Source organism: Protobothrops mucrosquamatus, unplaced genomic scaffold (genome assembly GCF_001527695.2).
Source record: "Protobothrops mucrosquamatus isolate PMUCROS unplaced genomic scaffold, P.Mucros_1.0 scaffold10, whole genome shotgun sequence".
In the NCBI taxonomy this organism is placed as follows: domain Eukaryota; kingdom Metazoa; phylum Chordata; class Lepidosauria; order Squamata; family Viperidae; genus Protobothrops; species Protobothrops mucrosquamatus.
The window spans coordinates 5,275,293-5,291,099 of record NW_015386397.1 but is presented as its reverse complement, the minus strand read 5'-3'; the positions used below and the strand labels follow the sequence as shown (position 1 = coordinate 5,291,099).

The following is a 15,807-nucleotide window of genomic DNA, read 5'->3' as shown; positions in this document are numbered from 1 at the left end:
CCTATTACTACTGTTATTACATTTTTTTTTCTTTTGCCACAGTCATTTTATTTCTATTTGCAAGTCTTTATATTTTGTTATCTTCTCCAGTTCTTTCTCTTCTATGCTGCTGTCTCCAGGTACTACCATATCCACTATCCAGACTCTTTTGTTTTATCAACAGTTGTTAAGTCTGGAGTGTTATGTGGCAGGAGTGTTATGTGGCAGGTGCCTGTCTAAATTCTAAAATCCCAGAGCACTTTAATGTCTTCATATTTTATTACTTTCTCTATTTTATGGTCTCACTAGTTCTTGCTTGCAGGCAAATGGTATATCTTGCAGATCTTCCAATGTACCATTGTGGCTACTTTGTCATGCCATTGTTTATAGTCGTCTTCTTGCAATAGCTAATCAGGTGGTCCATTGTTTCTTCAGCTTCTTTGCAGAGGTGGCACTTAGTATCTGTCACTGTCTCAATTCTGGCTTTGTATGTTTTTATTCTTAAGGAGTTGTTTTGTGCAGTCAGAAATAGCCCCCCCTATCCCTTTTTTCAACTTTTCTGCTCTTAGCCCTTGCCAAGTCTTGTTATGATCTGTTTAGCCTTCTATTTTTTTAATGTATTGGCTATGCCTGCTTTGTCTTTCCATCTCTCTTTTCTGTTCTTCATTTGGTACTTCTTGTAGGCCATATTAACTAAGCCTTCCTGGTATACTAGCTTTAATGCATCCTCTTCACTCTCCTTCAGATATTCTTCTAATGTCCTTTTTTCTTTTTAAACCGTCTGATGTATTTGCAGCATTCTATGCCCACCCATTTTCCTTGGTAAAGTACACTCTGTCAATGTTATTTGGAGTTTGAAAAGCATGATTCATTTTCATTATTTTTCTAGTCTTCCTATCCAGGGCTTTTAGTTCTGCTTAAGTGCAGTCTGCTGTTCCAGTGCCTGGAATTGCCCAGGTGATAATTGCCTTGATAGTATTTCCTCCACTGAGTTTGGACATATAAGATCATCTTTATTCTCATGATATATTCATTTCTAACCTTTTTCTTGACTTCTGTGTACTTGATGTTGTCAGCCTGAAGGATGCCCAGCTATTTGTAGTGATTATTTTCATACACACTCTTGATGTTATTTCCATCTTGATTCCTTCAGTTTTCACTCTTTTATAGTGTTTGATGTGCCATACTCACTGTTTGATGATGAGTTTGGCACATTTGTCCAGTCCAAATTCCATTGCAATATCTTGATTATATATATGGATGGTGTTGAGCAGTGATTCTGTTTCAGATGTTGTTTTTCCATGCAGCTTCAAATCCTTCATGTAAAGGAGGCAGGATAACTTGGCAGATTCTTTGATGTTTGATAGCCATGAACTGAGTTATTCAGTATTCTTGACAAAGGAATCAGTGAAATGACAAACAGTAGTGGCGATAGTGAGTTTCCATGGAAGAGCCCTCTCTTGATATTAATCTCTCCCAATCTCTCCCCGTTGTCTAGCAACCATGTCTTCCATTGTGCCATCTATCTTTGCACAAAGCTTCTGATGTTTCTACTGACTCGTGTTATTTCTAGGCAATTGGTTATCTAATCGTGGCAGGGAATGAAATGCCTCTTGTAATCAATCCATGCTAATTCAAATTGATCTTCCTTGTCTTGCACTTTTCCAAAATCATCTTGACAATTAAGATATAATCTTTTGTTCCTCTGCAATTGCAACAGTTTTCTTTCTGTTCAAGTGGAAAGAGCTGTTTTCAACTAGATGCTGTTGGACTGCATCAGCCACCATACCTATTAGCAATTTGAAAGTTGTTGTAAGCAGGTAATTGGTCTGTAGTTCCCTGATGCTGCTTCTTTTGCTGGATTTTTCATTATCAGGTAGGTTTTGCCACATCTTAGCCACTCTTCAATTTCATCCCCCTGCAGCATATTGATAAACCGCTTGGCAACAAGTAGATATAGACTAGTCAGATGTTTCAACCAAAATCCATGCAATTCATCTTCATCGATTCGTGATCTCTCTTGCCACTTTCTCCACCATTTCTGCTGTTGTTATAAGTTCTTTCATCTTTTTGTATTCTTATCTACCTCCTTAATCAAATTGCGTTCTTGTTATATTTCTTTGGATTATCCCATATCTTCACCTAAAACTACTGTTTCTTCCTTGTTGGGTGCTAACTGATTCACTACAATCTTTCTATTGATGAATTGGTAAAAATGTTTCTAATTGGGTTGAAAATCAGAGATTCTGCCTATAATCTGCAATTTGAGCTCATGTCTGCTAATCTTCTTAGCTATAGCTGATATTTGCTATTTTATTATTTACAGTACCTCCTTAATCTTCCTTGTTTCTAACTGGTATTTCTTGATTAGGCATTTTTTGGTCTTGTTCTTCAGTTTCTTTTCTTCCCTTCTAGCTTACTTGCATTTGATCTCAGCTTGCTAATCTTATTTTCCAGTCTGATCTTCCATTTTGATGCTGCACTTTTTTTCTTCTTTGTTGATTTTGCATTCCAGGTATTCAGTTATAACTGCAGCTGTTTTGTACATTAGTTGGTTTATTGTTGCAGCGAGCTAGTGCTTATTTTTGATATTGCAATCAGTATTGCTATCTTTTAATGTTTGTACTAGCTGTTTCTTTGGAACAAGCTTCAGTCCAGGCAACCTTATTTGGTTGTTTTTGTGCTATTCTAGATGCTTAATTATTCTTTGTTCAATTCTTCTACTTCTTCAGTTAGAGGACTTTGCTCTTTCTGAGGCAGATAATAGGGTGCTTTTTTTCTGAATAAAAATAATTATATGACTGTGCTGGCTTCCTCTATTACCAATTTCCCCTGGTTTGCCTCTTTGTCTGAGTTACATCTGGCAATGTTTTGATTTCTTACCTTTTGCAGTTCTTCCAATTCTGCTTCTGTAAATATTTTATTTCATATTATAAATGGGCATTAATCTCTGTTCTGTTATTTCTGATTCTGGATGTTGTTTTTCCAGAACTGGTGCATTTGTTTCAAATATCCTCTTTTTATTGGATTTGATCTGTGATAAAAGATCCTTACTTCTTTTCAATCACTGTATATTTGTGATGAATAAACACCTTTCCTTCCAGTAGTTTGCACTGATAGTTTGTCCCTGGTTGCTCATTCAACAGTCCTGAGTCCTGTAACCAATTTTTTACCAGATATCCAGGTACTCCAACACCTAGCGTGGTTCTTGTTGTGGCAACCAACCAAGTATGGATTTCTGTAATTTACATCTCAACATATTTTTATGGGAGAGGCACTTTTTATCTGACTCCTCTGATGAGACCTGTTCAGTATGGTTCAACCTCTGACATAATTGTCTTCTTCAGAGCACACAAGACCACAACCATATCAAGAAAGTGCTTCACCAGGAGACATTATTATTATGATTGGTCTCACAATCAACCAGAAGTTTAGCTTGGATTTTATATTTGTCTATTGAGTCCTTCCCAAGGACCTGGTGTAGGCAGATGTTGTTTGATTGTGTTAAAGGTATGTAAGCTGGATGTAAGCTGTTCCAAGTAAAGCTGCATTTTGTAGTTGACTGATGGCGATTTTTTGCAGTATCAGAGATGTTCCTGGTGTTTTGGGATTGCACCCAACTGCTTATTCCTATTGGCATAGGCATTTTACTTTTCTTTGCAGGTCTTTGTATTTTGTGATTTTTCTCTGTTGTTGTTAACATTATAACTGCCCATTCCCATGGACTGTGGGTGGCTGACTAGTAAAAATATACCAAATAATAAAAGTTTTTAAAAACATACAACACTACAGGCACCCCGGACTAAAACAGCAAATCACACCAGAGGCCCTACAACCACATCAACCTCAGGCTTGAGATCAAAAGCAGGTCCTGTGTGCTCTGCAGAACACCAGAAGAGAGATGTCTGTGTCTTTGGAGAGATGTTGTTTATTTTCTAACAAAATTTAAGGAGCCCACTTGGGGTTTAAAGGTATTCTTGAAAGAAACAATGCTGGAAGTGGCTCTATGCCAGGGGTAGTCAACCTTGGCTCTTTTATGACTCGTGGACTTCAACTCCCAGAATTCCTGAGCCAGCCAAGCTGGCTCAGGAATTCTGGGAATTGAAGTCCACGAGTCATAAAAGAGCCAAGGTTGACTACCCCTGCTCTATGCAAAACTCCAACTTCCTGGTTTTGAAAGCCTTTTTTGTTTTAAATGCAAGAAGTGAGGTGGTGGAGGAGGAAGCATGGCAGCTCAGTAAGAGATCTGTGGTAATGGTAATCCAAGGTGACATAAAGACTCCCAGCAAGAAAGGGTTGAAGTAAGTTCTATGTCAGCTAGACTTGTTAATGAAACTAATTCAGGTTTATAATGGGGTTAATGGTTGGCATTGCTTTATTCCCCTCTTACATCTCAAAAAGATGAAGGATGAAGCAGGAATATCCTCAGTAGTGCTTACCTCTCCTTCCAATTCAAGTTCCTCTTTCTGCTACTTATTTTCTTGGCAGCAAGCACAAGACTCTGGCATTAATCAAGGATGGTCGAGTGATTGGTGGGATCTGTTTTCGGATGTTTCCAACTCAAGGATTCACTGAGATTGTCTTCTGTGCTGTCACATCTAACGAGCAAGTCAAGGTAGGGTTGTTTTGAGATACGTGTAACATTCGCTGGGGTTTAAAACAGGTTCTAATCTAGTAATTGAGTGGTCTGCTAGTATCATCTGGGATACTTCCAACTAATTATACAGGGAACTCTCACTGCTTATAATCAGTGATGTATCCCAGATCTTGCTGGATCAGAACAGGGCTTAGAAAGCCAGCTTAGATTTTGTTTTCTGATGTCAAAAGACCAAGGTAGGAGGAGGGAACATTTATTGGTTGTTTTTAAACATAGCAGCATCCTTACTTGCCCAAACTGGCTTATGGGACGTGATAAAATCTTCATAGGCTTTTCAGTGCATTTGTGCTGTCTTTGCAACAGAGACTCAGGGTTCATTCTCAGTGGATTAACTTTTTTAGTGTGCCTTGGACTTCAAACCAGACTTGAAAATTGTGCAATAAGAACTAAAAGAAGCAGGATGTTCAAGTTATAGGAAGTGGAAAGTCATAGAGGATGTAATTGAGGAATGGGAGGCAACATTAAGAGGTAGCAAATGAATGGAGAACAAGAGCATAAAAATATTTGAAAGTATAAAAAACAATTAGAAGCTGATGTAGTGTTTAAAATGCTGCGTGGGAAACAATATGAGTTTCCTTTTACAATTAATATCCAAGGCAGGAAAAGGATACATTCAAGGATACTTTTGCCCTGTCTGGAATAAATCACATTTAACTCTCTGAGATTTTCTTCAGATGGAGTTGCAATGCCTCTCCTGTGCTTCTTAAAATGATCAAATAAAACATACTGGCATGGATCCATACTAGTTATCTTAAATAATGCAGAGTAGCTCATAGACTTAGACTAGGCTTAGACAGGGTTGGGTAGTTTGTCTTTATATGTTAGGAATGCAGGCATTCTCTTAAGAGCATTGGGCGAACCAGGCCATCATCATGTTAAGCATAATATGAGGCTGTGGAACCCGGCATATTATTTGAACAGGTTGTTTTTTGTTAAACTTGGAGGAGGGTTTAACGTGTGTTCTGTAGCAACCTTTGACAATTTTGGCAATCCCTTTCGAGGTGAACATCTATGCCTCACGTTTTCCATATTAAAATCTTGTGTAATTGTTGTTATTGCTAACTATATTTATTGATTGCCTCAGATTTCTGTACAGGACATTATTCATCTCAGAATTAATTTCTATTTGATTGCAAATCACATCACATAAATTAGCTTCCTGTATGAATTTTCAGCTAGTGAGGTAGAGGATCTGAGTTTGGGGCTAGTTTTAAATATTTACTCATCTAAGAAACCAATTTGCTTCATAGAGTAGTTGTGAGACAAAAAGGTGATGATTGGAAAAACCGTATAGGCTGTCTTGAGCTCTAGAAGGAAAGATGGAATATAAATGTAATGACAGAAAGAGGATCGTTCCCAGGTTTTGTCCTGATCATTTTTTCCTCATTTCTTCTTTACTTCCTTGAAGGGCTACGGAACTCACCTTATGAATCACCTGAAGGAGTACCATATCAAACACAGCATCCTCTACTTTCTCACGTATGCCGATGAATATGCCATTGGCTATTTCAAAAAGCAGGTACTACACCATTGTTGCCGAACTCTATTTGGAACTGGCTTTTGGTTTAACTCTAGGGGGCACAATTGTTAAAAAGGGCCTGGTTCTCCTTCTGAGCCTATGGACATAGTTGCTAATCTAGCTGCATTCACATATCACATTAAATATATTAGGTCACATTAAACATTAAATGGTTTATTCCCCAATCTAGTATTCTTCAGTTATTTTGGCCTATAGGCCCTATAATCCCCAATCACTTTGGTTGGGAATTATGGAATTAACATTATAATATTTCTAAGAAGCATTAAATGGGATAAGTCAAATATGTCTAATATTTTTTAAAAAGATCTTTATAAATGTGTCTAAAACAGGGGTCCCCAATCTCTGGGCCGCAGCCCAATACTGGGCCATGGCCCATTGGAAACTGGGCTTGCCAAGCAGCGGGTAAGCACGCACGTGGAGCTCCCATTTGCACAAGTAGTGGGTGAGCGTGCAAAACCATCCTCTCTTCTCCCCGCTGCTGCCAGTCTGCAGAACACAAAGCTTGGGGACTGCATGTCTAAAAGATACAGTCCACTATTCTACAATTCTGTAATTTAAGTGTAGCTTCCATGAACCCCTCGCTCCGCTCCCCTCCTTAATAAATTCCTGAATATGATGAGGAAAATGAGTTGGATCCATACTTTAGGCAGCAAGAAAGAGATGAAGCAACATTTTAGAATAGATCAGTTATATTTCTTACTGCTGAATGGCATTTGGCTTATTCTGGAGAATGAATAGGGTTTCTTCTCTGTGGCATTCAGGGGTTTTCAAAAGATATCAAGGTCCCCAAGAGCCGCTACCTTGGCTACATCAAGGACTACGAAGGAGCTACCCTGATGGAATGTGAGCTAAACCCTCGGATCCCCTACACGGAGCTTTCACATATTATCAAGAAGCAGAAGGAGGTGAGGGGCTGGGGTGGAAGAAGTGGACAATAGAGCACAGCGCTTGACCCATCTCTGATTCTTGTGTGGACCATCTTTATTACTGTTACTAGTTCATACTGCTGAATACATCTCTCTCCCTCCCTCTCCCCCCATCTCCTCCCCCTCATGGACATATACAAATTTGGCTTTGGGTACAGAATATGCCTAAATTATTGCCTTTCCCTCTGTGTGGTCCTAAATAGTCTCATCTGTTTTTTCCTTGATTAACCTTTTAGGGATATAATCAATCAAATTCCATTCTTTGCCCTATCTGTACTTCCCCAAAATTTCTGCATTTCCCTTTTATTTCACATGCAACACACACACACTATCTGCTAACTCCTGTGGTTGGATTTTTCAAAACTATGTATTTTTCTTATATGAAAAACACATTCTGCAGAGTTAAGTGACGTATTCCAGAAACAGATTTACTCTTGTGGTAAGAATGTGGCTCTCCTCCCTCAGTGAAGGAAAGGTTTCTGTGTACCAATTTGCACATGTTCCACTGGCAGAGGTAATGTTCATAACTGCTCTCTTTGAATTTTCCCATAGGGGAGGCCTTCCTGCCTATGACAGTCCTTTCATGTTTTTGTAGGGGTAGTTGAATTCCATTTTTCATAATTTTAGCCAACATAGCCAGTAATCATGTATGGTTGATTCTGCACAATAATTCTCTCTATTCTTCCTCTCAGATTCAGCTTCTCCCTCTTTGCCTGCCATCCTTCAACTTTTTCCTAACACCTTGACAGTGCTTGGCTTGAAGACTGAGCTAGGAATTGGCCAGGAAATAGTTTCCTAGCTGCACACATCTGCCTGCTGTCTCTAAGAGACACTTAGCCTGCCTCATTTCCCTGATCTTGCAGAAGCATCCAGGAATGACAATGCAAGTCATGGGAGTTTCTGGTTCTTCCCACAGATCATCAAGAAATTGATAGAGAGAAAGCAAGCACAGATCCGTAAAGTCTACCCTGGCCTCACTTGCTTCAAAGAGGGAGTTCGACATATTCCGATTGAAAGCATCCCAGGCATCCGTGAGTTGAGCAGGGCCTATACCTGGATAGTAGTAGAACAGGTGTGACGATGCATTTAGTGAACATTGATAAAGCTAGAAGAAGAACTGACATGATTTTAGCTGTGTCCTCTTCCCACCTTTGATCCTTCTGCTGTGCTTGCTCCGACCCTCTGAGGCAGCAGAGGAAGGAAACTCTGTTGATATGGTTTATGACAGGGGGAGAATTAGGTCCAGATTCAGATCTACGTGTCTGATACAAAGAACAGGTGTTTATCCAAAACCTTTCTCTGGCTTGCTTTTGTTTCTGTATTTTCCTTGTCCCAATTAGCCCTAGTACTAAATGAACTGTCGTAAAAAAATAAGTTAGTTCTGGTCTATGTTTACAATAATAATTTGTCTCTGTCTCTCCCTCCCTCTCCCTCTCTCTCTCTTTCTTTTCCAGGGGAAACAGGATGGAAGCCTCTGAATAAAGAAAAAGGGTAAGCAATATGGCATTTCATGTTCTTTTCTCACCCATATCCCCAAAATGTTTCTGCTTGTTTTAACATGTTGGCCTGCCTTAATGAGTTTGGTAGAGGATAATCAATATAGAACAGGCAAAGGTCCTTAAATTCTCTTAAAACATCATTCCACTGTAGAATGATAGAACAAGATGGGCTGGACAAATCTGTGTCAAAATGCAGCTAATGATGTAATGCTTACTGCTTGATGCTTTCAAGGTAGAGTATCCATGATGATGATGATTGGTCACAAAGTCAGCTAGATGTTTAGCCTGATTTGACATTTGTCCACCTATCCAGTCCTCAAAAACCTGGGTTTATTATTACAATTACTTTTATGCTCCCTCTCTCTCTCCTTCCCTCCCTCCCTCTCCCCCTCTTTCTCTCTCATACACACATACTCTCCCTCTATTTTCTTCACCACAACAATCCTGGGAAATGGGTTGAAGTGAGAGTGTGATTGGCCTAAAGCAGAGTTCCCCAACCTTTCCAACTTGGCAGCCTGGAAGGAAAGGGAGCAGCAGGGAAATGTGTGTGTGCATGGCCCGCGTGCACATGCGCAGCCATGTGCACAACAGTGGCACTAACATGCATGTGCATGCACAAATGGACTGCACACACCCATGGCACGTGTGCTGATGCCTGCATGCATGCGCAAATGGGCCACCGGCGCCCATGTGACGCTGGTGGCAGTGCTAGTGTCCCCAGGCATGCGCAATAGAATTGTGAGTGCCCGCATGGCGATGCTACCGCAAGTGGGGTGGGGCTCGCCAGCTATTCCCAGGGCCTGGTGGCCGCAGAACCATAAGTTGGGGACCCCTGGCCTAAAGTCACTCAGCTGGCTTTCAGGCCTAGAACTCAGTTGCCTGGTTTCTAGGTCAGCATTTCAGCCACTATGCTAGACTAAAATGGCCAAATTTTGTATGCTATTAGTTTGCTTCTGGCACCAACAAATTTGTCAGAATTAACTGCATGTTGCTTGAAAAGTCTGCTGATCTTGGAATAGCTTCTTTTAGCTTTTCAAAAGTGTGTAGACAAACTTTCCCCAAACTGAAGCTCTTTAAATGTGTTGCTACATTAAACCATAGTTTCGTCCAGATGATCTATGATGATCTCATGAAAGTTGGTATAGTCTTAACTTTTCTAGAGGGCACCCAGTTGGAGTTGGTCCTTTTTAGGGCATGCAGATGTCTCTGTAAATACTCTGTAGCTCTTGTAATTTCTAATATTTTCATCACCAAAAGCACCACCACTCTTTTTAAAACATTTTTCTTCCAGAAAGGAGCTCAAGGATCCAGACCAGTTGTATACTACTTTGAAAAATCTCCTTGCCCAAATCAAGGTAATCTGGACTCCAGGATCACTTGGAGTGTAAATAGGATCTTTTCTCTAACTGAAATAGAAGAACAATAGTCATAATGAAATTTGGTTTTTCAATGATGTGGTGTCCAGACAAGTAAAACTAGCCAAACTTTTCCTGAAATTTTTGCTCTGATCTGTGAATAGTATAGATAGAACTAAATTTTGAATACAGATAGTCCTCGGTTAATGATCACTTTTTCAGAGATTGTTGGAAGTTAACATCAGCGCTGAATGAGTGGTACTTGTGACTGATCCTCAAAGTTTCAGCTGTCACAGCAGTCCCATGGCTTCCCACAAGTAAAGTCAATGGGGAAGCCGGCAGGAAAAGTTACAAGTTGGCTTCGTAAATTTTCCTCACCTGGCAGCAGCCAGCCCCAGCCCTGTTGCACTAGCATTGTGTGCCAGCTGGCAGGAAATTGCAAGAAGGTCCTTGCTTAATCACCTGTGATCATTATTTACCAACAATAACGGGGATTGCTAGGACTGACATTGCTAAGTAGTGAAGTCACATAATATCTCGCATTACAACCACATTGCTTAATTATGGAAATCCCAGCCCCAATTAGTCCTTAATCAAGGATTACCGGTACGCTCCCACAGAGCGGGCCTCCTCAGGGTGCCGTCGGCCAAACAGTGTCGGCTGGCGACCCCCAGGGGGAGGGCCTTCTCTGTGGGAGCCCCCACCCTGTGGAATGAACTTCCCCCAGAGATCCGGATTATTCCGGATCTCCCCTCCTTCCGCCGTGCCCTCAAGACATGGCTTTTCCATCAAGCGGGATTGGCCTAGGGGGGGGATTGTATAGGGATTTTAATAGGGATTTTATAACTTTTCTAAAAATAACAGGCTTATTTAATATATATTTTAATTGTTTTTAGATATTTATTGTATAGTTCCGTTTTTATTGCCTGTAAGCCGCCCTGAGTCCTTCGGGAGAAGGGCGGGGTATAAATTAAAGTAATAATAAATAAATAAATTACCTGTACCTATTTTAATTTTTTTTATGTACAAGCTGAATAAATATTAATTGATGACAGTACAAATAGATAAAAGGCCAATATAGGTTAGGAAAAACAAAACAGCTAAACAGCAGTAACAAAACAGTATTTTTAAAAGTAATCTTGGGTGGGATTTTGAAGGAAACACAGTTCTTCATTTAACAAGAAATTAAACTAAAGTGTTTAGAATGTGAAAAGTGTATTTCTGGCAGAAAACTTTCTTTCTGCCAGAAATACCTTCCTTTTCTGTTTTTCCTTTGCCCATCCAACAGAAGCCTACTTCCATATCTCAAATACCTATATATGCTACATTGTGAATCCTGATAGATCTTAATAAGGCATGGCTTTAGTTTCTGTTTGAAAAAAAATATTTATTACTCAAGTTGTTCTCTGCCTGTTGCCCGTTAGACCCATCCTAGCGCATGGCCATTTATGGAACCAGTGAAGAAATCTGAAGCTCCCGACTACTACGAGATTATCCGCTTTCCCATTGGTAGGTAGCTAGATATGGATTTTGCTTGAAAAAGTAATCCGCTCTGTAGAGTAAGAAAAAATATGGATACAGTTAATATATGTAGCTGATGTGAAAAATTCTTATTTAGATGGTTGGAGAGTAATCTCTCATTGGATTATAATAAATGTTATAGAACTGGGGGAGATTTTCTTCCATTTGGCAATTAGAACATACATTACCTTCCTTTTCATAGTAAGCCAAAAAGATTTGCAGTATTCTTAGGTTTAGCACTATTATAGCACAAATCAGGAGTGGGAAAACATTTTGGGGCCAAATGAAAGGCGTTGAGGTGGAAAGCCTGTGTTATGTGTGTGAGAGAAAGGCTGAAATATTCTGATTTTCCAGATGGGATTTTTTTGAAATGGATGGATCTTTTTTTAACTATGTTCAGTCTACTTTAGGATTTATGCAATGATTTTTGTAAATGTTGGGAATTGGAGTAGTAGAAGCCAAGTTACTGATTTTTGGCAAGTGTGCCACTGAAATTGGTTGACGCGATCAGTGGGAAGCACAGATTGCTAACTACTTGGTGAGCATTTATACTCCACTTCAAGCTGATGTCATTATAAATAAGTTCATCCTCAAACAGCTACTGGCTTTTTGTTTTTCACAGGCTAACAGAGTTGCCTTTTTGGAAATGTTTTACTGACAGAGCAAATATATTTCTACCAATTTTCTGAAAGCTGAGATGAGTTTACCTTCAGCCATTTTGATACTTCTAATTACATTTACACAAACTCATGAAGAGAACTATACGTAATTCTAGAAGAGTTTGTAGCTTGCACTTACATGTTTCGTCCCATGTTTCTTCCCTCTTTTCATTATTTTTCAGGAGAGTTGTGAGTGACAAGCTTATAATGAATAATAAAGTCAGAAAGGATGCATTTTTGCATTGTCTCCTGTACAGTTGATCATGTCCCTCCCTTCCACCTACTCCTTCTTCTGCAGACCTGAAGACAATGACAGAGAGGCTCAAGAATCGTTATTACATTACCAAGAAGCTCTTTATTGCTGACTTGCAGCGTGTCATTACCAACTGTCGTGAGTATAACCCTCCTGAGAGTGATTACTGTAAGTGTGCCAACACCCTGGAGAAGTTTTTTTATTTCAAGCTGAAGGAAGGAGGACTCATTGACAAGTAAGGACAGTTGCTGGCTACCTGGGGTTTCATGTCCATTTTATCAGCCCCTCTCCAGCTTATGAACAACTGGACTTTTTTCTTGCTGCCTTTTGTCACACTTCACGCACAGGTAGATGTGACTGGTTGGACATCAGAAGTTTGCTTGATATTGGGGGAAGGAAGAGACAATGTGCACAGGTATCTCTCTTCCTGAATAGACTGAGATCTGCCATCAGCCTCTTAATTTCTGAGCCTGATCTCTCTATCCGTTGCGCCTGCCTTTCCAGAAGGACATAACTCTTTTTATCACGGAAGGAGTCTGGATTGTCATAGAAGCTATGCGGGATTTGCTGCAAGTTCTTCCAGTTTTCCCGTTCTTTGTCCCCTTTCCCCCAAATTGGTCTTTTCCATGTGTATTGTGCTTAAGTTCTCATTCTCCCCTCAGCTAGAGTGAGTTGAAGAACATCTATAGAGCACCGGAAGTTTGGGGAAATTCTCTAAAGTTAATTCAGAGGATTCATTTTGTTTGTTGCACTTTTTTTTTTTGAGGTTCAGCCATTACTTTTCGACATGTGAATGTAGGAAAGGAGTAGTTAAATGAAACCTGGAAGATGAAAACTTGTGGAGATTTCAAGTATATAGTTCTTCAAAGAGCCTTTGATTGGGACCATGTTTGAAGCCCATTCATTCCTTTAGCCAGTTTACAAGTGACTATTGCTTGAATGCTGTTTATAGGAAAAGAACTTTTGTATCTTAAGTTGAATCAAATCTGAGTTCAAGGGGAAAAAATATGGAATTAAAAGGAGAATAGCTCTTTGCCATTTTTTTCTTTTACTTTGTCCTCTCATTTAGTCTAATGGATTCCGGGTCACTGATCTTTACCCTTGCAGAATTGTTCAAATATCTGAATGAAACTTCACTCTCTCCTAGAGAACGGTGTTACATTTAAGATTACTTCCAAATGAGCAAATTTGTGTCCCTTCTGTGCTGTTATACTGTAGCCACTAAATATGATCCATTCCTTATTATATTTCTTCTGTCATTACTGGTTATCACATCTCTAGTCTGTGGAAGCTAAGTCTAAGGGTTGTAACTCTAGTGGTTTTGAACTCTGCCTTCATTGGTTGTGACTTTTCAAGCCTCTCCATCTCTGGTGCTTTTCTGATTATGTCAGCGACAATGGTGATTGTATTTTTCTCTCACACACATTCCCATTATGCACTTTGCTGCACATAATTCTGTGAGTATTGGCCATCTATGTTATTTTGAAAGATACTAGGAGAGATGTTTCATATACGGCAGCCAGTTTTACTGCTAATGAGATATTTTTGAACTCTCACATTGTTGGATCAATTATGGTTAACTTCCACACTGATAGACACATACATCATATTAATATATGTACTACTGCGTTATGGAACAAGCTAACACACACACACCCCAATTATTTCTTAACTAAAAAAATCTATTATTTCTGGTTATTCTTCTTTTACAAGGAGTGAGTAAGTTGACAAGAACATTTACTATTCAAGAATTACCATCTGTCACATATGGGGCCATGTTAGGATTTAAAAGATTGCCTTGGAGGGTAATAAAGGTTTTAAGTAGTTAGTATTAAATGGGAGGTACAGATTGTCTGCAATCAGTGTCTGCTTTTTTCAAAACTTCTTAAGGCGAGAGAACAAGGTCAAAAAATGGTGAGCAAAGTTAGTGTACAAATGACTCTCATTCAATTACCACTTACTTTGTTTCCTGTTTTGTGAATTGCCTTTGCAGCTGGAAATCACTAAATACCTGCTCTAAAAGTTGTAATTTGGTAAGAGCAGCACAATACATAACATCTTGTTCACAATTATCCAGGTGCTTCTGTCAATGTTGAACATTTTGTTTCAGCCAGACGCCAAAGAAGTTGCCATGGAGATTAAATCAAATGCTTTCTTCTATTCCACCTTCAGCACATGCACTCCCTTCTCCTTCCTTTCATAAGAAAAAGAATTGCTTTGTGTGCTTTTTCAAGAATCATGGGGGGAGGGGAGGAGAGAGGAAAGCTTTTCAGTGGTTATCTACCCACCTTCTCTCCTGTTGCCTTATATCCACTTTTGTGCTTGAGTTGTACAATTGCAGGATCTGATTCTGCCATTCTGGCCTTCCATAGTATTGCCATTCCATTTTTAATACATGAAATAAAAATATAGAACATGTCTAAGCAAAGATGGTGTGTTCTTTTCTTTTATTCTCATTCAAATTTTAAGAAATACTTCTGTTATTATTACTATTATTATTACGTGGCTTAGTAACTGGTTTAAAATGCTTTTAGTAGCTCTTTGATTTTAGGTAGCAGGATTTGTGATTTATCCTGATGCACATTCTACTTCAGGACAAACATTGGTCCACAAACAGGGAATTTCCCATTTTGTCTATGAAGCAGGACCTTCTCATCTTAAGGAAAATTAAATCACCTCCCCACTTCCTCAAAGACATTTTTACCCTTCTTATATTTCATAAAATACTTATGTTTATTTACTTCTTAGATTTATATCCAGTTTTTCTTCCAAGATCCCATGGCTGCATGCACAACACTCTCCAATTTTTCTCAACCCTGGGAGATAATTGGTACAAAGATAATGACCGGCCCATGATACCTAATGTAAAATGCATAGGGAATGGTCTTAAGAGACAGGAGGAAAAGCCCCAAGGAAAGCAACGGTCAGATAAACAGAGCCTAAAACTGGTCAAGAAAATAACTTGAGAAAAATCTCAGACACCCTCCTCCCTAGTTCACACAAAGATAAAGTGAGGGAGGGGAAAACATATTCAGATTTGCGAGATGGACAGGATAGGATAGGATAATTGTTACAATAAAAGTCCTGACCTCTTGGAATACTGCATCCAGTTTTGATCACCATAATAGAAAAAGACATTGAGATGCTAGAAAGAGTGCAGAGAAGAGCAATTAAGAAGATTAGGGGATAGAGGCTAAAACATACAAAGAATGGCTGCAGGAATCGGGTTTGTCTAGTGCAGGGGTGTCCAAACTTTTTTCAAAGAGGGCCAGATTGGATGAAGTGAACGTGCTGGAGGGCCGAACATTTTTCCGAACATTCTTTGAACCATTACAATTAAATGCAAATGAATTATTTTATGCCTCTCTCTCTCTCTCTCTCTCTCTCTCTCTCTCTCTCTCTCTCTCTCTCTCTCTCT

At 39.4% G+C, this 15,807-nt stretch overlaps 1 protein-coding gene across 1 annotated transcript in view; it reads left to right on the top strand.

Moving 5' to 3' along the window:
* KAT2A (lysine acetyltransferase 2A) overlaps positions 1–14,793 on the top strand; it is a 29,589-nt gene extending 14,796 nt beyond the window's left edge. The window contains exons 11-18 of the mRNA XM_015810459.1: positions 4,468–4,594; positions 6,045–6,155; positions 6,938–7,081; positions 8,019–8,133; positions 8,557–8,593; positions 9,893–9,956; positions 11,381–11,465; positions 12,435–14,793. Of these exons, the coding sequence (XP_015665945.1) occupies positions 4,468–4,594; positions 6,045–6,155; positions 6,938–7,081; positions 8,019–8,133; positions 8,557–8,593; positions 9,893–9,956; positions 11,381–11,465; positions 12,435–12,628 (877 nt within the window). The 3' untranslated portion in view covers positions 12,629–14,793. The remainder of the gene's footprint in view (positions 1–4,467; positions 4,595–6,044; positions 6,156–6,937; positions 7,082–8,018; positions 8,134–8,556; positions 8,594–9,892; positions 9,957–11,380; positions 11,466–12,434) is intronic.
* The last annotated feature ends 1,014 nt before the right edge of the window (positions 14,794–15,807 follow it).